Below are 27,981 nucleotides of genomic sequence, written 5' to 3' on the forward strand. Positions count from 1 at the left end.
CGCATTTCTAGACTCCCAACAGACCCAAGATGGACTGCATGAGCCATGATGATAAAAAAATAATGCAAAAGACTATCTATGTCTGTAAACAAACGACTGGTTCAACATTTAATTGCGCCGCGTATAAAGAGACCCTTACTAGATGAAGGAAACGATCAAAAAAAAAAAAGGGTGTAAGTTACAGTAAATCAACAGGCCCACCCTTTTTTGCTAAGCCCCACCCACATTTTTGAAAGGAAAAAAAAAAAAAAAAAAAAGATCGCCCGAAAGTTGCAAATTCATGCACAAGAGGACTAGTGCAGAAATGTACAACTTATCGCCATAAATCCAGTGCGCAGGAGGGTTAGATTTCACGGTTGTGATGTCAGCACTTGATACATATACGGTCATTGGACAGTCAGGGCTTATCTCATCCTGCAGAAGCAATGTGTGGCAGATCATTTCTGCAGGAAATTTCTTATCCTGTGTCAAACACCAATTAACATGAACTCCCTTTCTTTAACCCCTTAAGGACACGGTCTATTTTGACCATAGGGATGTAACGACCTGTGTGTGTGTGTGTGTGTGTGTGTGTGTGTGTGTGTGTGTGTGTGTGTGGGGGGGGGGGGGGGGGGGGGGGTTAATCATCTCTTTTCAAAGGCCAAAGCTTTTTTTTTTTTAATTTTATTTTCCATGGATAGAGGTCTGGAAAGGCAAAATTAACAGAATAAGCATTTTGCCTTTATTGTGTCGTGCGGGATAGTGTTTAATTTATTGTACAGGTCGTTACTGATATGAAGATACCAAAATAGGTGGGTTTTTAATGCAAACAGAAAAGTGCAAAAAAGGATTTTTTTGTAATTTAAGCTCTGATCACTGATAATGCTTTGCAGGACTTATGTACTGAAATGCATTATCGCTCACTATAGCCATAGTAGGCCTGGACACCAGAGTTGTCATGGTAACCCATTGTTCCAATGCAATTACATTGCGAGGTCCTGATGATGTCACAGAGGAGCGCACATAATATGAGAACTAGACCACTCCTATGTATAGGTGCAATAGTCACCACTGTACAAAATAAGCACTTTCACCTTTTGTATCACCACTATTTCCCCATAGAGTGTAAGCTCTTGTGAGCAGGGCTCCACTCCTATTGTTTGAATTTTTAAAAGGGATATTCTTCCCAGAGGTAGGACCTACACCTACCTCTAATTTCAGACAATCATTTTAAAGGGGTCTTCCGGGACCAAGACAACGATGACCTATCCTCAGGATAACTATTCAATATGAGATGGTAGTCTGCCGCTCTGGACCCCCGCTGATCAGCTGATTGAGAAGAGTTTTTAGCAGAAAACTATGCTGCACACCGGAAAACCCTCGCTCTGCCAAAATCCTTGGGATGCCTTTCAGTGCCTATATAGAGGCACCTGTAAGCTTTTCGCAGCGTTGGATGTTGCAAAAATGTCTCCCCCTCCCTTCTCTTTCCCTGCTCCCATAGGATTCTATGGGACCCGCCGCATTACATTGGCCAGAACTAGGTTTTGGCTGAGCGTATATGCGCCAGCCACGTATGTGTTTTTTTTTCGTGCTGCCGGCATATTTACACACCGTATATTCGCCCGTGTGAATTGCTGCATTGGAAATCAATGGTTCACATGGGTACCGAATATGCGCCTGGGCGTGAAAACAAGCCGTATATGCGCTCATGGGAATAAAGCCATTGTCCATAGGCAAATGTGAAGTGCAGGGCACCCGCTCGGACAATACGCAATTCAAGCTGCCCTTATGGGGACACGGGCGTCTGCAGCTGAATTAAAGTAAGCCGATTTGTTTTGCGGACCTTCTGGTCCAGAAAACAAATCGCAGCATGCTCCATTTTGCTGCAGTTCCCGCACAAACGGCTTCCATTGAAGTAAATGGAAGCAGTCTGAACCACGGCCCGTCTGCAATTTAATTGCGGAAGAGCCACGGATTCCACGGGAAGGTAGGAGATTTAAAAGATCTTTACTGCGCATGGGCGGTGGCGTGCTGGCTAGCGCTTCCGCACAGAGACCCAGACAGGCAAGCACGGTCCTCGGCCAGAGTCGGATTCTGCAACGGTCCCAGACCTCATGTACACAGGTGGGTTGCAGCACGGTCACTAGCCACCTGCACCCAGCTATCCTGGGAGCTGCAGCTGGCACTATGCAAGTGAATGGCACCATGCTGCAAGTCCCTGCACAGCTGGTGAATGGGAACACCGATCTACAGGGAAAAGTTCGAAGGGGACGTGGTGATAAACTAAATGCTGTGAACCCTTTCATTCTAAGGATTTGCGGTCAGACCCCACTAGTAAAGGGACAGCAACACTTTCAATGGATAGTCCCATCGCATAAAGTCCATAGTTTCCCTTCACGATTATTCAGCAGTTTATAAACATTAAATCTGCTAGACAGCAACCAAATGAGTTAGGGCCCATTTACACGCAGAGATGATCACTCAAAAAAAAATAAAATAAAAAGCTAAAAAGCGATCGTTTAAGCGATAATCATTGCGTCTAAACACGTGGCCATTGTGCACTGCTAGCTTATCGACATTCAGTCCAACCTAAAAACTGTCGTTCAGCCTTATTAGCAGTTCTCCATGGGTTGTGCTGATAGCATTGTTTCCTGAAAACAAAAGGATCTGAATGCAGATAAGAGCCCTCAGGCTATTAAAAGGGGTTGTTCCGCGCCGAAACGGGTTTTTTTTTTTTCAACCCCCCCCCCCCCCCCCGGTCGGCGCGAGACAACCCCGATGCAGGGACCTAAAGAAAGCTTACCGGAGCGCTTACCTGAATCCCCGCGCTCCGGTGACTTCTATACTTACCGGTGAAGATGGCCGCCAGGATCCTCTTCCTCCGTGGACCGCAGCTCTTCTGTGCGGTCCATTGCCGATTCCAGCCTCCTGATTGGCTGGAATCAGCACGTGACGGGGCGGAGCTACACGGAGGCGGCATTCTGCACGAGCGGCTCCATTGAAGAGAGCAGAAGACCCGAACTGCGCAAGCGCGGCTAATTTGGCCATCGGAGGGCGAAAATTAGTTGGCACCATGGAGACGAGGACGCCAGCAACGGAGCAGGTAAGTATAAAACTTTATAACTTCTGTATGGCTCATAATTAATGCACAATGTACATTACAAAGTGCATTATTATGGCCATACAGAAGTGTATAGACCCACTTGCTGCCACGGGACAACCCCTTTAACTGCTTTCAGCTAAAGCTTCATTTCCACACTTAATTGCTCTTAAGTAGCTACTTAATAGTTTATGCAAAATGATCATTTAAAGCCGTCACTGAGACTGTTTGAGCGATCATCGCTCTGTGTAAATGGGCCTTTAAAAGGGGTTGTATGAAGATATAAAGTTATCACATTGTATAATGGAACACATGGAGCAGCAGCACACATGCACATCCTGCACTCCATTCATGAGGTGGCCTTCAGGACCCCCATCCCAGCAGTCAGACCCCCACAGATCATAAAGTTACCCCCTATCCTGTGGATAAGACATAGAACTTTTTAGCTTTGCACAACCCCTTTTTTAAAGGGCTTAGCCCAATATAGACTTATCACCTTATCCATAGGATAAGTGATAAAAGTAATATCGGTGGGGGTCTCGCCATTGTGACCCCAGCCATCCCGAGAACATGGGTCCCAGGTCCTCTTTCTCATTACTCCAGGCTCAATGCACCCAGCCGCAGTCATCTCAGACTGAATGGAGCAGCGGTCGCACATGCACAGCGCTGCTCCATTCATTTCAATGGGGCTGAGAAAAAGTAGCGCTCAGCTATCTCCATCAGCCCATTGATAATGAATGGAGCGGCTACATTCCCACATGACCGCCAGTCTCCCACTGATAAGACTTCTCACCCATCCTGTGAATAGGCAATAAGAGTCTATCTATCAAAGCGCTGTGGAATACGTTGGCGCTATACAAAAAAACTTATCTTGGGATATCCCCTCTAAGCCAACCCAGAGATCCCAGCTCCAGGCTTTCCTCCATTACCATGCAGAAGACAATAATGGCACTTGTTAGGCTTGCTTAGTGTTAATGCTCCTGCCTTTTCTGAATAGTTACCTCCACCATGCTGGGACGTTTCTTCTGCCGCCCTAAGCATCGACATGCCAGCAAACAAAGCTCTTGAGCGACCTCTGCAGGGCAGTGTCCTAACCGGAAGTCTAGATGATGCTGGCAGATACGAGATGCGGCTCTGGATAGTTTGCCTTCTGCACCTCTGGTGCCGGTAGCTCCCTGCAGACTGCTGTGCTCGCTCTCCTGATCGCTCTCCTCATTCACAATGTCCTTCTGAAGAAGAAATAACAGTCTGATTATATAAGTGACGGCCACGTGGGGGTCCATACCCTTTCAGAAACTTCAGCGTGCAAATGTAATACCTGGCAGAGAAACAAGGGTCCCCTTATATGGACCAATTCTATGCCCAGGTGTAGACTGACAAGGTCAATGGTTTACATTGGCCAAGCATTGCTGGTATGGGGATGACAATCACAACTACGATCGTTCGTCACCAAGACGACAACTGTACATCTCCCTAGTCACATGGGGATACGTACCATTGCTTTTTAGCAAGCATAGGAATGCTTGCTGGTCAACAAATCGGCCGACAAACAAGGGTTTGCTCATCCATCAGCTGATCGCTGTTTACTTTAAATGGTCCGACAGTCAGGCAAAACAAACCTTCATACTTGATGTTAGAGGGCCTTATATCAAATGCAGAGGAACTTTACATGGCCCTCAAGCTTAGTGGTTGTACATATTCAGTGTACTGTATATGCACAATGTTGACACGCTTGTTGGTTACAGTCTCAAATAATGAAGGCACACGCGCTCGGCAGTTGTAGTGGAAAATAAACAGGAGGTACTCTTTTACGTAGTCCCTTCCCCACGCTCCCAGGACTCCCTCCTCTGTCTCAGGCCCTGACAGTCAGCATTTCTCTTGTAGGCCGGCTCCTCTCCGCCTGTCTCTTGTACACAATGCATCCACAATATGCCCCACAGTAGGGGCAACTGTAGCTTTTTTTAAAAAAATTCTCCCAAAAAGCTCCCTAGCCTCTCACTGAAACGGGCCAGCTTGGAGAAAGTGTTTGCATAGCAAGATTATACCTACTTGCATCAGCTAACCCTCCAACAGGGGTCTGACCAGAGACTCTGGAATTGCATCATGGAGGCCTTCCTGCAGAACCTTCTGCTTACTCCTTGGACACTTCAGACAGCAGAAGGCAGACGGGCAAGAAACCGGTACTTTTATCAAACACGCAACTCCTTCCCATGTTGTTTTGACGCTCTAGCAGCGTCCTATCACAATATAGGCACCCTTGTTAATCAGGCTCTCTTCTACACTTGCTAACGTCTTTAAGTATCGGATAGTGCCTTTAAGTATTGATGATCTAGTCTTCGGACCGCATGACTATCAGATAGTCAGACTCGCAACACCTGATTACTTGCTGTTTGAACAGCTGTGGTGATCAAGCGACTATTATGGCCTCATCATCGTATAAAGGTGTGGCGGTGCCTGGTATTGCAGTTTAATCCTTTGAATAGGACGGAGCTGAAAGGCCATGTGACCGATAAATGGGATATCACCTGCTGAAGGGACGGCAGCGCTTGCCCCAGCGTCATGGCTTCTTTAAACAACTGATTGGCGAGAGTCTAGCTCTATTCAACTGCACCAATCTGATATTGATGGCCCATCCCAAAAATAGGTAATCAATATCTTAAGACACAGAAAAAGACTTTAAAAGGAGCTGCAGAGCAAGATCACATGACCAAGAAGATTCGACTGCAGTACGAGTTCCACCTTCTTCTAGTACCCACCACCGTTATACAGGGCATAAGCAGAATAGATGCACATCAATCATACACAAAGCACATGATACAATCACACACCAACATATATTTGCATCTACATAGCAACACAGTGAGAGTAACAGATTTTTCTTATGCAAATTCTCTCACTATTGCAACATTAAATTTACCATTTTCTTGCCCGATACTTTGTGTATACAGCGCTCTACTACATAACTAGGCCAAGAGCACACTAGTATATAGACTCAAGTGATCGGATAGCGCACGGACACCAGTCTGTGTGCCATCTGATAGAAACAGCACGTCGTAGTAACAATGTGTTTGTCTCCCTTCAGCCTATGTCCATCTAGTTTAGACTGATTCCACCCCTCTTGTTGATCCAGAAGAAGGAAAGGAGAAAAAAAAAATAAAATTCCTTCCCGAATCCATACTGGCAGTCAGAATAATCCCTGGATCAACATTTGATAATTCCTACCTGACTCCAAGACCCGGATCAACAATCTGCCGGTCACCTAATGCCTATATCCTGGAATATCCTTTTGCTCTAGAAAGACATCTAGTCCCCTCTTAAACTCCTCAATGGATTTTGCCATCACCACGTCCTCAGGCAGAGAGTTCCAGTCTCACTGCTCTTACAGTAAAGAACCCTTTCTGTGTTGGTGATGAAATGCTGTCCCCAAATACACCAGTGTTCAAGCCTTAAGTGTAACTTCTATCACATTTGCATTCAGGCTTCTGTTCGGTATGCCACTTTTCTGCTCCATTACAGCAGCCGGTAAAACTGAACCCTGCCTGAAAGGATCTGTCCTGTGACTGAACCAAATGGCGCTCAAAAAAGGACCCCACTGACTAATGGGGTCTATCCGGCTTCTGTTAACTTTCTCTGATGAGGTAACAGTCTTCCAAACCGTTTCATCTGGGATTGTATGCCGGCGGTGCCGAACGGGGCCTCCGATGTGAATATGGCCTTACTGCACAAAGATCCTGCCTAAACTTGTGAAGAAATATTGGGCCATCGTCTTAAATCCCCGGCACTTAGACCCTTACTACGGAATGTGATAATCCCACAACAGTCTGGAAGACACTCGCTGCAGAACAGGGGAAAAAAAGGCATCTTGTTTATTGTGAACCATTAGTATTCTGCTGCCCCCTCCTGGACAAGCGGTGCAGATACCAAGAAAAGAATCAGCATTCATAAAGAAATCAGCAATCCTATAGTTCCAGATTTGGCCTTCGGGAGGATCAGCTGATCGGCTCACCTTTACAACCACCACTTATATATTTTTGGCTTGACCTTTGCTTTATATGAAGTAATTCCCGGCCAGGCTTCACCTTCCAGTCTCCATCATGCAGCCTCCCCAACACGGCAGGAAACGAGTGACGCTCTCAATATCTCAGCGCTCCCACATAAATTCCATTCTTTATGGTTATGACTAATATCTTAGCAGTATATCAAAGTAATAGCAAGCGAGCTGAACTTCAGGGGTTTTCCATGAAAACATGTTGGCCTATTCTTAGAATAGCCCATTAATGAGTGATAGCGGGAGGTAGATGTCCGACACCCACGATCCACTGATCTGCCCTACGAATGGCCCGTGCAGCTCATCAGTGGTGTAGTGGTGGTCCGACACCTACTAATTACACATTAATTGCCAAATCCAAAAGCAACTAAACCCTCTAATTTGCTACCGGCTTCTTCTATTGAAGACGAAGGCTGTAGAAAGTTGATCGAAACCAGTGCAAGATGCAGAAGGATGTCGTGTCCTCATGCCCCACGTCAATGGACTGACCACAGAGGAAGTGGAGAAGTCTGGAAGACACACACATGCCTTTGTTGGCCGAATCGTGGAGCCTGATTAACACTTTCGTTACCGAGGGTCATTAATACTCCTGTGTCCAGGTCATGTTCTGCAGTTATGGCATTCCCACTTTAATTTTTTCTAAAAAGACAGTATTTTTTTTGTGGGGCGACCTGTAGGTTTTATGGTACCATTTTAGGGTTCATACAACTCACTTTATTGTTGTGGGGGGGGGGGGGGGGGGGGATATTTTAATAAATGGGAGTTGGTTTGTAATCAAAAAGCCTTTATTTTAACCTTTTTTATCTCCATAGGGAACTTGAACTTCTACAGTGCAACAGGCCTTGTATTACAGGCTGCCTTTTAACTACTTAAGGACTTCCATTTTTTCCCTCTTCCCACTTTAAAAATAAATAAATAAAAATATGATAACTTTTTTATGAATGCAAGTCCACCATCTTGTCCTTACATTGTACATACTGTGGCAAAAATGGAATGACAACGTTATTCTATGGGTCAGTAAGATTACAAGGATACTCATTTTTTTCATTACATACATACATTACACTTTTTGCTGTACTACTTTAAAACAAAGAAACACTAACTTCGGAAAAAATAAAATTTTCCGCTGCCATCTTCTGACCATAATTTTTTTTTTAAATTATAAATAGGGATAAAAGGAGGAAGTTTAACCTTTTATTATGTCTAGTCCCCACAGGAGAATTGAACTTGCGATCATTTGGTATTATTACATTATACTGCGATCTAACAGTTATTCTTTAGAAGGCCCCAGGCTGCCATGGCAACTGAACGCCACCTCACGATTGCATCACAGGGAAGGGGGTGTTATGGACCCCCAACTTAATTTGGGGGATTTAAATGCTGAACTGACAGTGGCACTTTAAGTGTTAACAGACACAATCAGCAATCATGTTGATTGCAACTGTTGCCGGCGGGTGCCAGCTGGAAGAGACAGTCGGCACCCAGGCTAACAGGATACCCAGACGGCAACCCAACGATCCAATCGTGGTGGGGCTGTTCAGGACATTTATATGTCTCTGTCATAGTTGACAGCTCCATTTAAAGGCTTAAATAGCTGCACTCTAAGGCCTCCCTCACGCAGGCGTTTGCAGAAATGCAGCGTTTTTCAATGGTGCATTTACTGCAGATTCCGCCCGGTTTCAGCAGAGATGGCATTCTTTATGCCAGCTCTGATTAGCTGAGTCAGTCAATGAAGGGCTGTGATTGGTTCTCAGCACTGGCTCGATGCCCAATCACAGCAATCTATTGCTGGAGGCGGGGGTTCTCAAACCTGGCCTACGGTAATAGACTTGTCAGTGCAGGGGTAGCCTGGATCAGCAGCAGAGACCAGCAGCGGCTAGTAAGTATTGCTTACGCTGCGTTTTCAGCCCTCTGAGCAGCCCAATTGAAATGAATGGGAGCATTATACAGCATTTAGCCCTGTGCTGAAAATGCAGCGCTAAACTCTGTACAAAACCGCCTGTGTGGCTGAGGCCCAAGTCATCTATGTTGGCAGTTGTAGCACTTCGGTGCCAGAGGCCAAAGCGAGCCAGTACCCACCGTGGATGGAGCAGGCTCACCTCTTGGGACCGATGCCTATACAGCATATGTTGTGGACAGCTCTACACATACGCCATCAGCTTACCTTGTGACCATTTTCCACATCGCCCCCTACATCATATACATTTATACTCCGTTGATCTGAATTTTTCCACATATATGAAAGTTTTGGGTAGATCAAGAAAAGGGATCTGAAGGGGGAAAAAAAAAGGAATCTTACCAGATATTTAGTGTGAGAATTGCTATCGGCATCTACAGCTTTTCTTCCAGTTAGAATTTCCAGTAAAACCTTAAAAAATAAAACATTTTTTTAAAAGTGAGAGAAGCAAGACGTTCCGATCAGGGGTCGGTGGGGGGATAAAAGCTGAATATACATGTTAATTGCAGGACATGCAGGCAGCAGGAAGACACGACTTTAATCAACACTAGAGCAGATGACTTCTTCCACCGGAGGAGGGACCGGGACCACAACTCTAAGCCAGGCACACCGCAGTACCAGACAAATCCACAATCTGGGACGCCGTCTCGTAGGAGCCATGTGTGCTCTACAATGGGAAAGCGCTGAATGCAGATTACATCCAAGTCCTCTCTGGAGATTTGAGGCCCGAGCCAAGAGAGAAAAAAAAAAACCCCTTTAAGAAAGATGTACCCAATACATTTAAGCAGCCATTAAATATGGAACGCCACTGTAAAACACGGATCCCCAATGCAGCCGTGCGCATGGACCCAAGGCGACGCCAACGATCTCTCAATATAAGAGGACTTCCTTCCCCTTGTGCGTATAGGCAGCGAGAAGCGTAAGGACTTGAGGATCGATGATGATAACTCACCACTCCAAAGCTGTAAGTGTCAAGTTCAAAGGTAAGTTTTCCCAGTTTCACGTACTCATCGGGCAGGTACGCCAGCGTACCCCTCACAGTGCTAGTCCGTGCTAAAGTGCGACTTTTCCCCGCATCGCACGTATATCGGCTGAAGCGAGCCAGTCCAAAGTCCCCCAACTTGGCAACCAAGCCTTTATCCAAGAGGATGTTCGAGCTCTTGATATCTCCATGGATGATGCTGGGTTTACAGGTGTGCAAGAACTGGATGCCGCAGGCTGCCCCCTGCAGGATGCTCAGACGTTGCTTCCAGGTCAGTGTAGGAAAGCTGCCCTGCGGAAGGGAGAAGTCATGACAACGCTGATATACGGAGACCGCTCGTTGTTAAACAGCAATATATGTGAGTTTCAATGAAATAGAGACCGCCCAAGTTTCACGGCCTGATGTCACGCCCGCCCATGTGAATTAACCTAGGGCCGGCTTCACATATTGCTGATTTTTGCGCAGTTAATTCCACTATGGAAAATCTGCAGCATTTCCAGCCCATGTGAACTTACCCCAAGGCCTCCCTCAAACGGAAGTTTCATCACCGTGCTAATTACGGTATAACGCTCCCATTGTTTTCAATGGGACTGCTCAAAACAGACACTCGACGCTGCGCTTTCCAACGCCGTGATTTTCGAGCGGCCTCCTTATTTTTGAGTATTTAGTGCTCCTCAATGGTGAGTGCCAAAAGCGGTCGCTGGCCGCAGCAGCCAAAGACGAAAGTAAAACACGGCAAAGCCCCGCGGTTTAGGTCGTAGCACTTACGCAAGGCATGTGTGAGGGAGGCCTGAGGGTGCGTTCACGAGTTGCAGAGCGTTACGCATTTTGGTGCGGCTCTGCAGCAGATTTCACCCGTTCAATTGAAGTCAAATTAAAGAACTGAAATTTGCAGCAATCTGCAGCATGTGAAAGCACCTTAAGGCTGGGTTCCCACGATGCGGATTCCCGCTGGAAATCTCGCGGTTTGGCCGCGGTTATTATACTTACCAGGCTCGGTCCACATCCCTCCCACTGCGCCCTGGAGCTCCAGCAGGCTTCCTGCAGTCCTCGGCTTCCCACAGAGGATCGCTTCCTGGTTACAGAATGCATAAATCCCGCCTCCAGAAAGTGATGGCTCTGATTAGTTCTTGAGTGCTGCTCAGTCAATCAATGCAACACTCGATGAACCAATCTGATGGCTGTGATTGGCTGAGTAGTGCTCTAGAACCAGTCACAGCCATCGCGTTGTGGAGGCGGGATTTATGAATTAGTTGAGCCACGACATTTATTGGCCAATTCATAAATCCCGCCTCCACAATGAGATTGCTCTGATCAATTCTCAAGAGCTGCTCAGCCAGTCGATGCAGCGCTGGATGACCCAATCACAGCCATCGCTCGGCTTCATCGAGCGCTGCATTGATTAGCTCTTGAGTGCTGCTGGGCCAATAAATGTCATGGCTCAGTTAATTCATAAATCCAGCCTCCACAATGCGATGGCTGTGATTGGCTGAGCAGCACTCTAGAATCAATTTATGCAGCGCTGGATGAACCAGTCACAGCCATCACATTGGTTCATCGAGTGCTGCATTGATTAGTTCTTGAGTGCTGCTCAGCCAATCAGAGCCACCACTTTCTGGAGGCGGGATTTATGAATTCCGTTACTAGAAAGCAATCAGCTGGGGACTGCAGAAAGCCTGCCAGAACTCCTGAGCACTGCGGAAGGAACGCTGACTGAGCCTGCTAGGTAGTGTATTGTCTTTTTTATGTAATGCAGCTTAGGATTATTTTCGGGGTAGGGCTCATTTGAAAATCCTGAAAAAAATTCAGGGCGGGACTTATTTTCAGGAAAATAGGGTATATGGCATATACTAGTACATCTCTTCCATCTGTGACTATTCAGCATTTCTGAGTAAACAGCAGACTCATCTTCAGCGCCCAGCAGGTCAGATTTTGAACGATCAAAGTTAGTTTTTTGTAGGAGTCATCGCTCCTATCGGGAGACAGCAGTCATACCTGGACTCTGGTGCCTAAGGGGCCCCAACGGCTCCTGTACTACATCAGTATTATAAATGGTACAGGGACCCGATGCACATTTTGCATTGCAGCCTTGGAGCTTCCAGCTTCCGATCTAGGGGGTATCATCACTGCTGTCATACCTGTTTATGTAGTCTATCCTCCAGCGAGCCATTGGGTAGATACAGATAAACGAGGCAATATTCCTCTTCCTGCATACAATAACCAGCAAGGTCAATTATGTTTGGGTGGCGAAGACTGCGGAAATATACAGAGAGAAACCAATCGGAAACGACATAAAAGGTATTATTACCGCAATGAACATTACGCAACAGAGTCCAAAGAAACAAGCATTTCATTATGACACTTCAAACCAACGCACGCTTCTGGAAACAGCTGGGTTTACAAGGGAAGTTAAATTTAACCTAAATAGGGAACTACACCCACATGCGTGATTAGCGTGCGGATCGTTATGTACTGCCATCATTAGATATGAAAGGAGTCTGGAAAATATATATTTTTCATCTTGTGACTGCCGCACGCCAAATAAAAGGGTAAGGAATAATAAGTCATATGTAGGGCCATACCTGGGAGCGTGGGGGCTCAACAAGCCACTGCTGCCTTAACCCTGTACCCAAATACCCCGGCCAAGGCTAAATGAATCATTTTCCTGGATAAAGGAAAGCCTGGTTACAAATCTGTTATAAGGAGAGGATATCACCCCTGCTGGGTCCTGTTACTTTGTATAAACAGTCATCAATCAGGAGTGCCATGAACCAGACAAAGCAGCAGGAAGTTCTGAGAGCTCCATACTTGGAGGGTGGGAAATCAGCCCATTTCTGGGCTAAAATTAAGGAGGGGCGCAAATAAAGGCAGTTTACATGCAACTATTCTCTAAATACAGCGTTTTTAAAGGGGCACCAACTTTTCAGACAAACTACCAGCTTGAGTTAGTCTCAACATTCCTGCCATATACTTGTATTAAACATTTTGTTGCTTTACCACTGTAAATCACATTTGAAGTGGCTTCTTTGCAATCTATTGTCATTAGGAGCAGACAGGGCTCCTGTACACTTACAGGCTGACAGATCTGTAGACACTGTGATAAGGATCTCCACAGTCCCTGCTTCTTGCCATTAGTGTGTGTGGGTGCGTGTGTACACTACCATTTGGCCAGAAGGTCTCCAAATACCTGATTGTTCTGGGAAATCAGAGGGGTGAGTATTCAGATACTGCCTCCCTGCTGATTGGACCATAGACAGTACAATGCAGGGTTGGAAGTAAGGACAAGGAAGTCAGGACAGTGAACTGCTGGCAGAATGCTTAGCTTGTTATATTGCCCCCTCTCTGAAAGTGGAATTCAAAACAGCAGAGCAACAGAAAAATAAGGAAGACTATAGGGAAGGTTGAAGTTTAAAGGAGTCCCTCTGCCCCATGTAAGCATTATAATGGTGCATAATATTTAAGGGCCCATTACAGATTTTGCATTGTATCCCAAATGGAGATTGAAGTTACTGCCAAAGATAAAAAGGCATACAACTATAATTTGTGCCATCATTAACTATTAGTCATGGTCACTGGCTTGATATCTATATGGACAATACTTATGTAATTACAATCAAAAGTACGGTTAAAAAAGTGTCAGGACATGTGAGAAAGTTGGGTAGCAGAGTTACAATAGCACCAGCCATATAATAATTTATATAGCGCCAACTTATTCCACAGCACTTTCAAGCATAGGAGAACACAGACAATACAACAGTTAAATGTGATATACAATCAGTTATTAGAAGCAAATGCCCTGGGAGCGGTAAGGAGGTGCAGGAGGACAGGTTGTATGTTATAGGCAGGGTGAAAGGTGTGGGGAGCCATAGGAGGGGCAGGGGGACTAGGTCAGAAGATTTGGAATGCCTCTCTGAAGAGGTGCATTTTTAAGGCGCTTCTAAAATTTCATGCACTGGGGATTGTCCAGATCCCTTGGGGGAAGAGCATTCCAGAGGACTGGTGCTGCTCTAGTAAAGTCCTGTAGGCGAGCATGTGAGGTTCATATTAGAGGGGTGTTTAGCCTGAGTGTGTTAACAGATCAGTGTGCGGGCTAGGTGGTGTATGGACAGAATAATAAACTTTATTTGTATAGCGCCAACATATTCCGCAGCGCTTACATAGACAGGGGATACAGAAAGACAAAAGTACAAACATTACAGAACCACAGTTACATAGTAATCAATTGATGGAAACAATAGGGGTGAGGGTCCTGCTCCAACGAGCTTACATACTACAAGTAATGGGGTGATACAGAAGGTAAAGGGGGTGGAGATGTGCACGGTATGGCGAGGTGGAGAGTGAGGGGTGATATACACAGACAATGGTCAGACATTTAGCCGTGTGACGGCAGAAACAGTATGACTGCAGGAGCGGTTTATGATGGCTAGCAGGGATTGCAGTCAGTAGGTCAGGGAGCATGTTATCAGGCGGAGTACAAAGGGGTTTGTTTAGGGAATGCGGTATGCCTCCCTGAAGAGGTGCGTTTTTTAGAGCACGCCTAAAGTTCTGTGCGAGTCCTGGATTGCTCGGGTAGCCTTTGGTAGTGCGTTCCAGAGGACCAGTGCTGCTCTGGAGAAGTCTTGGAGGCGGGAATGAGAAGTTCGAATTAAAGGGGCGCTCAATCTGGTTTCGTTAGCAGAGCGGAGAGCCCGGGCTGGTTGATGGATTGAGATGAGGGAGGCGATATAGGGGGGCGCTGCACGTGGAGGGCTTTGTGGATGAAGGTGGCGAGTTTAAAGGGAATTCTGTATTTAACGGGCAGCCAGTGCAGTGACTGGCACAGGGCAGAGGCGTCTGAGTAGCGGCTGGACAGGAAGATGAGCCTGGCTGCCGCATTCAGGATGGATTGGAGAGGGTAGAGTCTGGTGCAGAGGAGGCCGATCAGCAATGAGTTGCAATAATCGAGCCGGGAGTGGATGAGAGCAACAGTAAGCGTTTTTAGCATGTCCACAGTGAGAAAAGAGCGGATTCTTGCGATATTCTTGAGGTGCAGCTGACATGTTCGGGCCAGAGATTGGATGTAGGGGGTAAAAGATCAGAATCAAATATGACTCCAAGGCAGCGGGCATGTTGTCTGGGAGTTATGGTGGTGCCACACACTGAGATGGAGATGTCAGGAGGAGGTCGGTTAGTGGAGGGTGGAAATACCAGTAAGTCAGTTTTAGAGAGGTTTAGTTTTAGGTAGAGAGCGGACATGGTGTTAGAGACAGCAGACAGACAGTGATGTTTTGGAGTAAAGGTGCAGAGATGTCACGGGAAGAGGTGTATAGCTGGGTGTCATCAGCGTACAGGTGGTATTGGAGGCCAAATCTCCTGATGGTTTGTCCAATAGGGGCTGTGTAGATAAAGAAAAGAAGGGGGCTGAGGACTGAGCCCTGGGGGACCCCAACAGCAAGGGGAAGAGGGGAGGTAGAGCCAGCAAAGGAGACACTGAAAGAGCGGTCAGATAGGTAGGAAGAGAACCAGGAGAGGGCAGTGTCCTTTAGGCCAATGGAGCGAAGCATACTGAGGAGGAGTTTGTGGCCAACAGTGTCAAATGCTGCGGAGAGGTTGAGGAGGATCAGTACGGAGTAATCGCCCCTCGATTTGGCTGTCAGTAGGTCATTGGATACCCTTGTAAGGGCAGTTTCTGTCGAGTGTTGAGGTCGAAAGCCAGACTGTAGGGGGTCTAGGAGAGAGTGCTCTGATAGGTAGCTTACAAGGCAGGAGTAAACCAGCCGTTCTAGTAGTTGAGATGAAGGGGAGGTTAGAGATGAGTCGGTAGTTGGCAGCATCAGTCGCGTCGAGTCGGCTTCTTTAGCAGTGGGGATATGATGGCGTGTTTGAAAGAAGAGGGAAAGATGCCAGAGGTCAGAGAGGTTGAATATAGTGGTGAGATGGGAGATGACCACTGGGGAGAGGGAACCGAGGTGGTGTGAGGGGAGGGGGTCGCTAGCGCAGGTGGTGGGGCGAGCAGAGAAGAGCAATTTGGAGACTTCTTCCTCTGTCGCTGGTCTGAGTACAGACCGTGAGCAGGAGCTAGATGCAGTGCTGACAAGACTAGGGTCAGGGCTAGTCTGGGATTGGGAAGTTATTTCCTGACGGATGTCATCAATTTTCTTTTTGAAGTAAGCAGCCAGCTCTTCGGCACTGAGATCCGTCACCGGGGGCTGTGGTTTAGGGCTGAGAAGGGAGTGAAAAGTATCAAAGAGCCATTTAGGGTTGTGGGATAGTGAGGAGACTAGAGAGGTGAAATAGACTTGTTTGGCATGGTGGAGGGCAAGGTTGTAGGACAGAAGGGAAGCCACAAACTGTGCCGTGACGCCATGGAGAGCTTTGTGGGCGAGGAGTTTAAATTTAGTTCTGCATTAGATGGGCAGCCAATGCAATGGTTGGCATAGTGCAGAGGCATCTGAGAAATGGCTGGATATACATTAAAAAAAAAGTCTAGCTACTACGTGCGGGGAAGGCCAATGAACAGCAAGTTGCAATAGTCGAGTCGGGAAAGGATGAGGGTGACATGTCTTTAGCGTGTCCGTGGTCAGGAACAGCCAGATTTTAGCAATATTCCTGAGGTGCGGGTGGCATGTTTGGGCCAGAGATTGGATATATTTTGGATTGTAGTAATAATGGTAATGTGGGTAAAATGATTGGATCTGTTGGATTTGCTGTTACTAGGATTATATACCACCACCATTACAGGAACGGCTCGGCTTATTTTGATGCAAATCGGAAACATTTTCCTGTAGAAATATTTGTATCTCAGTGAAATGGGAATTATTCCAATATCTCAGTGATTGGAGCCAAAATCTGGCGAGAGCCAAAAGCTCCCAAGTGGAAAGTGCTGATTCATCAAAACAGGTTGTAAAGCAATGTTCTCTACCACAACCAAATACGAGATGAAGTTTAGGAATACAGATTTATAGATCAACTGGAAACATGAAACATTCATACACAAGGCTGTGTTTCTTACCATGTAAGTTTTTCTATCTCCGTCAGGAAACTCATCTTCACAGTATTCCATTCTAACTCAGAATCCTATAAAATGTACAAATGTATATAGTGCTTACACTAAAGAGTGGATAGACTGGGGGCAGCCATTACACTAAACACTGGGGACAGACCGCCGGCAATGCTTACACTAGACTATGCAATAACTGGCAGTAGCATTGACACGGTGCTCTATTAGTGGCACCAACAGCCAACAAAGGAGGCCATCACCGCCTAGCTTTGCCAAGCTTCTCAATGTCAATTTCCCTGGTTATGCGGCATGTACTACTACATACAGTAACCAGGCAGATTTGCCATTTAAGTTTGGAAATGCCAAGTGACTTCCGCTATAGCAGCCATTTTCTTGATGTTACAGAATGAGACAAAAAAGGTCAAATTGGAAAAAGTTGAATTAAATGGGTTGTCCAGTTGTAAACTATTGACAGCCTATTCTTAAGATAGGCCACGGATAGTAGATAGTAGATCAGCAAGTGTGTGCCTCCCAGGACCCTCTCTGATCAGTTCACCAGGCTGATGATTTCCACAGGAAGCAGACCACTCCATTCCCACTGCAGTGGTGAGGCTTGGTATTGCAGGCCATTCACTTCAATAGGAATTTTGCCTGTAATGCCAAACCAGGCCACTGCAGTGAGAACGGAGCTATGTGCTTTATGCAGAAATTGTCTGTGTGCAAGAACACTGACCTGACTAACAGCTGATTGGTGGGGTCTTTGCCTACCTGCAGGAGTAGATCAGTAAGGGTCTAAGACCCCACCAATCAGCTGTCAGTCAGGTCAGTGTTCTTGCACCCAGACAATTTCTGCATAAAGCACACAGCTCCGTTCTAACTGCAGTGGCCCAGTTTGGCATTACAGGCAAATTTCCTATGGAAGTGAATGGCCTGCAATACCAAGCCTCACCACTGCAGTGGGAATGGAGTGGTCTGCTTCCTGTGGAAATCAGCTCAGTACATGAATGCACCAACTTGGTGAACTGCTGATCAGCAGGTCCTGGGAGGCAGACCCTTGCTGATCTTAAGATTAGACCATCAATAGTTTACAACTGGACAACCGCTTCAGCAACTGGCAGTCTTTATTTTAGAGGGAAATAAATTTACTTTTTAATCTAACTTTTCATTCTCAATTTTCAGAAGACTGTTCAAGAAAACCCAATTAACTATTTTTTAGAGTACCTTCAGTGAAATACCTCTCCACAAGGTAACCATTGTATAAAGTACGGGTCTGCATACCTGTTTCAGCCGCTTGATTGCATACGCAGTGTTCCGGATGACTGCTTTATATACAAAGCCAAAACCACCCTCTCCGATAAGAAAGGACTGAGAGAAGTTTCTTGTACCCTGGATCACATCTTGGAAATTCCACAATAATTGTTTAGAGGGCCCTACCAAGTGACTGTCAGCAAGGGATTCCTGGAGGCAGAAATGAGAAGAGTATTAACTAAATGCCAACAGTTACCGTAAACTTGTGTAGCCTGATCTCCTTACATCTGAACATTTCTCAGTATTAAGAGGTTATATTTGTAGTGTCAGAGCATGCAAAAAATATATAACTCACTTGAGACAGAGAAATCTACTTTTCTGGCTCTCAGACAGGCTTAAGCACACCACTATCCAGAGTACAGAGGTGAAGTATAGTGGCTGTAGCTCCTGTTCTACCAAAATACAGGCATCTTAGAAGTTAGAGGGTTAAACCCATCTTATCAAGTGATGGCATTGTTAGGATATGCCATAAAGTTAGGATATGTCAGTCTACCCTCTGGGACCATACATTGATCATGTTACGTTTTCCCTGCACAGCACGTTCCCAATTAACCACCTATGCAGGAATCGTCAGACTCAAATTCTACAGTCATACAGTCTGTCTGTCCCATACAGGGTTGCAGATGGCAACCAAATTGGTTTCCAACATGCCCAAGAGTTTGCAAGTGGTGACAAGAATTTATAATCTTGTTGCCATTTGCAATTAGCCCCACCACCGCACACTAGCTGAAGAACCCATGTACAAAAGCCACAGTCTCCTTGCTTTACTCTGTAGAGTCTACGCTGCCTTGTTCTGGCTACTTTCATCTTTCAGAGACTGCATTAGCTTGTAGATAAGTATCTGTTTCTCCGAGGCACCTTAAGTGCATGATGAACAGATCGAGCACTGAAGACCTGCTGCCTCCAACCTAAGAGAGGTTGGAGGTCAATTAGACCAAAATGTCTGTTTCAATACTGTGGCTGTTGCAACAATTTACTACCATTCGTTACACCTTGGATATTTCATATGTGGAAAGAATCACAAATAAAATAGTTATTCATTGCTAATATTTGTCAAAAGTGCTGTGAATTCCTCAAAAAGGAAGCCGGTCCATATTTTAGGCTCCTAATCCTTGTGATCTATCAAAAAGGCTATCCATTTATAAAGATGCCCTTGTAAGAATCTAGTAAAACAATTATGTATAAAGTGGACTTCTAGCACGCAACTGGTAACCGCAGTTGGAGAGTTATGGGGCAGTGCAACTATCTTAGAAGTCATGCAGTAGAGTCTCCAAACCCTCCCCTTCCATGTCCAATTGACATCCCCCTGACTGCGCATCACCATCAGCCTCCTCCAAATCTCCTGAGCATGAGCAATAAAGCAAGATATACTCCTAGGATGCAAATCACAGTACAACTAGCTTCACTGCGCATGCCCATGAGTTTTAGAAGTGACTGGTAGGAGGGGAGGGGAGCAATCAGGCATACAAGGAAGGTTTGGAGACCCCACTGCATGACACTTCAGGATAACAGCACTGCCGCCATAACTTAATCTGTAATTAGCATACAGCTCCACCAAGTACATTTTATATATCATACAGCAATATAGACTTCATAAAAGGTGTCTCTTATATATCTATTCCTGTTTATTAAAGTTCCATAGTGGCAGTTTAGGGGCCTAAAAACTGATGGTCAACTACAAACTTTAAGGGGAACATATCAGTTATAACGGGCACAAGAGGAGAGGGGGCGAGCACGGCGCGGGGCACAAGAGGAGAGGGGGCGAGCACGGCGCGGGGCACAAGAGGAGAGGGGGCGAGCACGGCGCGGGGCACAAGACATAGTAAATATTTTTTATTATAACGTTAACTATCTATTTAAATAGGATTACTAAAAATGTTATTTGGCTCTGAAATTTTTCAGTTTAAGACCCAATGGCTCCTTGGTAACTATTTTAGTCCGGTGCTCTGCCCTAATTCTTCTTAAATTTACATTTGAAAAAAACATGGCAGTGAGAATGACTGCAGGATCATACTGATGTTTCCATGACACAAGTCTACAAACTAAAGTCGGCACAGGAGCTGCATACACAAACTACATGGAAATGGAATTTTCTCTCTTTTTGAATACATTGGAGAATAAAATGTTAAAAAAAAAAAAAAAAAAGTGGTGAAAGGCGGGCCTTCCCTTTGTACATAAATTGTCCAATCCTCAAGGATTAGGCATGTAAAATGGTTGACGTTTGGGACTTACTTGAATAGAAGAATGAGTATTACTAGTAGTGCTGTCGCTGCTGCTGTCAGAGCTTGACCTTTTGGATGGGCAAATGCTGCTGGACATCAGGTACGGAGGAGGGGGACCAGGAAGAGGTAGTGGGTTCCCTAAGAAAAAGGCAACACACATATATGCAAATAACTAACAATGTTAACAATTTAGATAGTAACATTTAACTGGGACCCGTCAGCTGACCTGACATCTATTGTATTAAATACCTGCATTCCCCATAAAATAGATTTTTAAAACTCTGTATTGCACAATTCCTATGTTATTGGAAATGTATCAATAAAGGATAATTGGGCGTTACCATTCCCCCCCTAAGTCCTACACTTTGAAGAGGAACATTAAAAAAGAACGGTCAACTTAGTAACAAAAGTACTCAAACATACCAGAAGGACATGCAGTGTCTGTTGAAGGCGGCTTTCTCTTCTCCAAGCGACTGTGCTCTGTGCAAGGCCATGTACGTGTGGGAGGAGAACGTTCTTTGGCTGGATAAGGGTTTTGAGTAGCTGCCAGTTGCGATTTTTTCTCCAACCCCCCTAAGGAGGAAAAAGGGAAAAGCGATGCTTAATACACAAACACGTTAGTGACCAAACAGCTGCCTACACCACACTTGTATAAAGTCAGCCTCTGGCCCTTTGTGCACCACCTGCTAGATTTAAAAGCTATCACCAGACCGTCCTTAGTCCAAAAACAACAAAGATCCCCCACATTAGTGCAGTCATACCAGCTCTTGGCTGAACTGGTATTACACGTTCTTAAAATTATTGGCCAATTGTCTTCAAAGTATACCTCCATCCAGTCCTACTTCCCAAAGAGATTTCAAGGCTCGTAGGCAATGTACCAAAAACATTCGACCCACCATTTGGCCACAATTGAGGATACTCAAACGCCCCTCAAAAATACTTCTGCTCAGCTGGGATGCAAAGAATGCATTAAATACGGCATTGTGGCCTTTTCTGCACTCCAATTTGTAACTTTATCCCCTCTTATATCCAATCTGATCTATCTACTACTCTTACAATAAAACGGACAGAATACTAGACCCGTAGAAGTAGTTAGAGGAACCAGACAGGGATGCCAGCCTTCACCCTTAGGGCTTATTTAGACAGAGGTGCGGGATGGGTATGAATCGGGCTCAGGAACAATGACCGTTACATATCTGAGCGGTGGCGGCTGTTTCAAACAGCTGACACCTGTCAGATATGGGCCGTGATCAGAATTTGCAGCGATCCCATCAGTTGGACAGCTTCCATGCACGGTCAATCCTGACTGCAGCATGTAATAGGTCAGCCGGAGAGGGGATGTTTCCTCTTCCAACTCACCATTAGCTCCCAGTGATGTGATTTTGCGGTGCCAATGGTGGCTATGGTAGCCCTAGGTCTAGTGAAGACTCCCAGAGTTGCCACGTATTTAACCATAATAAGCCTTGTGATAAGGCTTGGCGTCCATTTAGATGGGACGACTGTTAGGTGCTTAAGTACCCCACAGTCATCACCGTCCGCCAACAGGTAGCAGGTAAGGAGAGGCCGGCACGGCCCGCTTCCATGACTGAGCAATGTTTGAGTCAAACTTTTTTTTAAAAGTGTATTTATTAACCCCTTAGTGACGGCGCTATCGTAAAACTACGTCCTGCTGTTGCAGGACGTGTATGAAGGGAGGTAGCACCGCTATCTCCCTCCATACAGCGCGGGCATCAGCTGTTTATTACAGCGGCATTTAAAACCCCCAACGCTGTTTGGGGGTCCCGCACGCCCGCCCCCCCCCCCCCCCCCCCCGCGGTGAGATCGGGGGGAGCCGTGCAGGTGTCATGGCAGCCGGGGGCCTAATGAATGGCCCTAGGGCTGCCTATCAAGACATCCACACAGGGTGGCTTGATATACTGCTTTTTTACAGGCAGTCTGACGTAATGCTATAGCATTACGTCATACTGCAGGAGTGATCAAAGTATCGCATGTTAAAGTCCCCTAGGGGGACTTCAAAGTAAAGTAAGAAAAAAGATCCATAAAGTTTAAAAAAAAAAAAAAAAAGTTATAAAAGTTTAACTCACCCACCTTTTGCTATATCAATTATTAAAAAAAAAAAAAAATCGAAATCAAAATATGTATTTGGTATCGCCGCGTCCGTAAAAGTCCGATCTATCTAAGTAGTGCATTATTTTTCCTGCACGGTGAACGTCGTCCGAAAAACAAAAAAAAAAAAAAAAAAAGAAAGAAAGCCAGAAACACACTTTTTTAGTTACCCTGTCTTCCAGAAAAAACGCAATAAAAAGCGATCAAAAAGTTGTATCTATTCCAAATTGATACAATCGGAAACTACAGGACATCCCGCAAAAATTGAGCCCTCGCTCAACTACGTCGACAGAAAAATTAAAAAGTTATTGTGCGCACAAAATGACCGCAGAAAATTTAAAAAAATTAAATAGATCTTAAAAAAAGTACTACAGCAAAAAAATACTATATAAGTTTGGTATCGTAGTAATCGTACTGACCCATAGAATAAAAATATCAGGTCGTTTTTGTTGCAGTTTGTGCGCCGTAGAAATAGGACGCACCGAAAGATGGCGGAATGTCGTTTTTTTTCCATTTCTCTCCGCTAAGAATTTTTTAAAAGTTTTTCAGTAAACTATATGGTACAATAAATAGTGCCATTGAAAAATACAACTCATCCCGCAAAAAACAAGCCCTCATACAGCGACGTCGATGGATAAATAAAGGAGCTACGATTTTTTTAAAGGGAGTAGGAAAACACAAAAATGGAAAAAAGCAAAAAAGCTTTATCACTAAGGGATTAATAAACCATGCAAAGGCATACCCGTCCTAGGCTCATGCAGCTGACGGGTTGGGCAGTATGAACCCGCTGACAGGTTCCCTTTAAGCCTAGGATTTTAATGTTATAGCTGACCGATGCATACATCTATCAATTTGCTGACATGCTAAGCAATAGCCCTCTTTCCATGCCGCATCTGCTTAACTTGCTTCTACTCTATGAATACATTTCCTTCCTTTTTTCCCCCATTTTCCTAAAGATCTGCAGCTGTGAACGCTTCATCCGTTTAGGTGAATGCTGACTTGGCGCACTTTACTCATGGCGAGCGAGCAACCATAGCCTTTACTCATCCATCATGTGTCACCGCTGTTCTAGCTTCTTACCATTCTGGATTGTGTCACCAACGTCTGTGCTGAAAGAGAATACATGACTAAAAAAGCTCGTTTCTGTAATCATTCACATTTTCTGTCGTATAGCTGACGGCGCTATTTTTTTCTGTTTGAGAAAGGGAAATAAGGAATTAAACTTTACGGGGGGGGGGGGGGGGGGGGATTACTTTTATATACAATTTTTATTGTATTTATTCTTTTAAATCCATATAAATCAACGGGGAAATCTTAAACATTGCGATCTGTTTTTATTTTGGCTTCTCTGCTCCTCAAAACAGAACAGAAATGGAATTTGTCAACTGCGGCCAACGCCAGTGGACGAGCCCCAATTCCTGAATATAGCATCATTATCTGGACGGCTTCCTTTTAGCAGTGGGACCAGCGCATTAAGACACAAAGCTCAAAATAATAAAAACCCATAGCAAGGGAAAGCGTTCCCCACGACCCTGCACCTCGTTAGTGGAAGGCACCACCTATTAACTACTTCCCGTTACTTCATGTCAATATACGTCGTATGGCTGTGAAGGGTGTATGCAGCGAGCTGGGGAGCAGAGTCCGCTGCTCCATACCTGGTGGCTAACTGCCGACAGCAACTGCCATGATCTGAGTTAGTGCTGATCGCGGTCATTAAATAATTTAGATGCCGCACTCAAAACGAACAGTGCCTCTAAACAGCCAGAGGGCGGACTCATGCGGCGCCAATCAGTCCTCTGCGTTTTGATGGGTTTGACATAGCAGCCCAGAGCCTAGTTAAGACTCACAGGGCTGCCATATGTGGGAGCCTATTATGCCTCCCTCTGGCAGAGCTTAGTAGACAACATTGGGAAAAAAAAACACTTAAAAATGGTGCTAATAAAAACTACAGCTTGCCACCAAAAAAAAAAAAAAAAAAAAAAATTGCTCTTGCACAGCCCAATCAATGTAAACAAAACTTCTGGGTCTCAGAATGTGGTAACAAAGCAAAATATTTTTTTTTTTTTTTAAGAGAAAATAAGTGAACTCTCATTTTAGCATCTTTACTGTACGATAAAACAGCAAAAATTGTGTTTCCTTTGATTTTATCTACTTGTTTAACTTTCAGTACATTAAGTGTGACACACACACCAGGTATGTTGAGGGGAAAAATAGAAGTTATGGCTCTTGTAAGGAGAACAAACAAAAATATATAAAATCTGCTTTTGACAGGGTTAATAGGAGAGACCCCAATAGTGACATATTAGGGTAGCACTGGTGGGCCCAGCAACATCAGATGCAGTTTCCTAAAAAGGAGTTTTCCATACTTCGATATTTACAATCTATCCTTAGGAAAGGGCACAATATTAGATTCGTGGGGGAGGGGGGGGGGGGGGGTGCGCAAGTCCTTGCACCCCTGCCGATCAGCTGTTTGAAGGGGCCACGGTGCTCAGGCGATCATGATGGCCTCTTTATTGCCCTGTGAAATTATATCTATTGGTCAACATTGTCTCTTTGCAACTCAGTCCCATTCAAGTGAATAAGACGAAGCTGCAGTACCAGACACAGCTGCTATGCAAAGAACGGCACCATGCCCAATCTACAGTGAAGAGGCCGCAATGCTCAATCAGGCGCTGCAAGCCCATAGAAACAGCTAACTGGTGGCAGTGCCAGAAGTTGACCCTCACCAATCCGATATTGAGGACCTATGTCTTAAGGATAGGTTATCAATACCCAAGTCCCGGAGAACCCCCTTTATAAATGGTCAATAGGCACAGTATAGCTGTGGACCAAACAGCCCTCCAACACTCCGACAAGTTTCTGCGTTGGCCAAACCAACCAAATTCCATCTTTCACCTTCCTAGAGAGGTTTAACATACAGTGACCTGACTGGTCACTATGGACATGGACATCTTTCTAGAGCATCTGGTGTTTTTAGACTTTATTTTTGAGAATAGAAGACGGAAAAAGACAGATGAACTCACAGCATTCAAGAATTTTGTGTGCCCGAAATAAGCTGAGCTTCTGTAAGATGAACAGCAGGTCCTTCAGCAGAGCATTTCTGTTCATCCAGTACCACATGACCTCTTCTGTCCGACTCCTCCGACGTCCTTGTTGCTCCAGAACCCGCAGAACCGTCTGGTCAGGAATAATCATGGAAGCTGAAAAACAGAAAATACAACCGTGTTAACAGGAACCGGACACACAAATCACTACAGAAAGCCTTATCCCGCTCATCTGGGATTACTACAAGGGATTCCAATGTTGCGGTGTAGTTAATGCTATCATTCCCAGAGATCAGCCATATTTGGCTGTAACATTTAACGGAACCTTACGCAATTGGAAGATGGATCGATGCCTCAAGTCAATGACAGACCTTTCATATGGCAATAGAAGCCTTAATAAAAAAAAAAAAAGAGGCTGTACATTTGTTTCACTGGGACTGAGCTGTAATATCAGACCGAACTCTTGGACAGGAGCCGTGCCCCTTTTGGTGGTGGAAGACCTTTTTCACATCTTGTTTAAAACAAAAAAAAAAAAAAAAAAAACCAAAAAAAAAAAAAAACACCACAAGACGCCGACCCTAATATTATTCAGCTTTGGGACAAAGACGTTTCAACAGAAGCTTTTATCTGATATGAAGCCCGACAACAGAATCATTCATGCAGCCCAATGCCGGCATATCAGATGTTCCTGAGAAAGAAGCGACGATACAAGACAAATGATAGGTGGGAGCAGAGAATGTACAGAGATGCTTAACCCCTTGAGTGGCGGGTTTCCTACCACCCTGTCGTGCCCACCAGGGCAGGTTTTTTAAGATGGTCTAATCATTGAATTTCAACTAATTTTGCAGTTGCGTCTCAAGAGCCATAACCATAACCTGTAAACAAAGCAGGAGACTTAGAAACAGGAGATTGCCGGCATATCGGCAATATCTTCTGCTGGTTTTTCAAAGCCCTTGCTTTGTTCTCTGTGGGACTGTGCAGGCAGAGCACACTGTCACAGCTTGTGGTATTGTGCTCTGCAGCTCCCATAGTGATACATAGCCCAGAAGATTTCCGGGCTATGTCGCTATGATCAGTGGAGCTCGTCCTGGAAAATTTCCGGGCGTGCCACTCAAGGGGTTAAAGGGGTTCTATGGTTTAGACAAATGCCCTATTAAAGTCCAATATTCGAAATACCCCTCTTAGCCAGAGAGTGGCTACAAGACAGTCCGACACTCTGGATGACCCACTGTGTGCAGTATACAGACAACTCACTGATTTCAATGCACATAGTGTAATACTTCTTTTCCACTGAGGAGGCACTGCAGGGAAACTGAACACTTGCTGCCAGTTTTAAAGACAAGTTACAGATTAAATTGCTGGAGGGCTATCAGTTTGTTGTTGGGGTAATCTTCTGACAAAAAGGGATCCTCCAAAGCAGACAACTTATGTAAGTGTGGACGACACCATGGTCCACAGCAGGGAAAGTCCAACATTTTGGCATCTCTGGGCCACATTGGAAAAAGAATGATTGTCTTGGGCCACACATTAAACACACAACCACCAACAACGCAGGGCATAGTCCTCCAAATAACACCTACCACCAGGCCATATGGACTCCACACTGGAGTCAGTGCCTGCTTCTATATGCCAACCTGAATGCAGAAACTTGTTCAGGCTCACATGCAGTTTGCACCCACTGGCCTGTTTCTGACACCAGGGAGGGACGCAGCGTTAGCTGGCCAAGATGAGACAACAGTCTTTTGTCCTCACCTTGATACGGTAGAGAAGCTGTCAAGACTCAGAACAGGAAGGAGCATTGCCGTGACAAGCTGCCCCACTGGACCCAGAGTGACTGAGCGAGTCCCTGACAGTTGCAAGTGCGTCCACTGCCTCGCTACCTGTATAAGCCTGTCTGAGTGGAAGCTCCAAGCCAAATGATGCCTGCAGGCTTACCTCCTCCAGATTCAGCCCCGCCCCCCCCCGGGCTGCATTCATAGCCATCCGGGGCCACATGTGGCCTGTGGGCTGGACACCCCTGGTTTAGAGAAAGAAACTACACCAAGAAGTGTAACCACAACCCTTGAGTTTCCTCTCAACAATTTTATTGGAAAGTAACAGGTTATAGTTGACTATACTTTTAATGAAATTCCCTCATAGCTTCTGCAAGGCACTTCTTTGAGCAACCTGAACCAAAAAAATTGTAACCTTCAACAACGCTACTGATTTCCAAGAGCATTGATGGGAAAGCAACCAGAAGACAAGCTGCAGGCCCAA

General features: G+C 45.3%; 1 protein-coding gene across 1 annotated transcript in view; it reads right to left on the reverse strand.

Moving 5' to 3' along the window:
* IRAK1 (interleukin 1 receptor associated kinase 1) overlaps positions 1–27,981 on the reverse strand; it is a 63,224-nt gene that overhangs the window by 10,414 nt on the left and 24,829 nt on the right. Inside the window, exons 2-10 of the mRNA XM_066580733.1 lie at positions 25,705–25,881; positions 20,999–21,148; positions 20,586–20,713; positions 18,324–18,503; positions 17,058–17,122; positions 12,205–12,319; positions 10,037–10,357; positions 9,427–9,495; positions 4,081–4,308 (exon numbers count right to left, since the gene is read on the reverse strand). Coding sequence (XP_066436830.1) covers positions 4,081–4,308; positions 9,427–9,495; positions 10,037–10,357; positions 12,205–12,319; positions 17,058–17,122; positions 18,324–18,503; positions 20,586–20,713; positions 20,999–21,148; positions 25,705–25,881 — 1,433 coding nt within the window. The remainder of the gene's footprint in view (positions 1–4,080; positions 4,309–9,426; positions 9,496–10,036; positions 10,358–12,204; positions 12,320–17,057; positions 17,123–18,323; positions 18,504–20,585; positions 20,714–20,998; positions 21,149–25,704; positions 25,882–27,981) is intronic.

Source organism: Eleutherodactylus coqui, chromosome 10 (assembly GCF_035609145.1).
Source record: "Eleutherodactylus coqui strain aEleCoq1 chromosome 10, aEleCoq1.hap1, whole genome shotgun sequence".
NCBI lineage: Eukaryota > Metazoa > Chordata > Amphibia > Anura > Eleutherodactylidae > Eleutherodactylus > Eleutherodactylus coqui.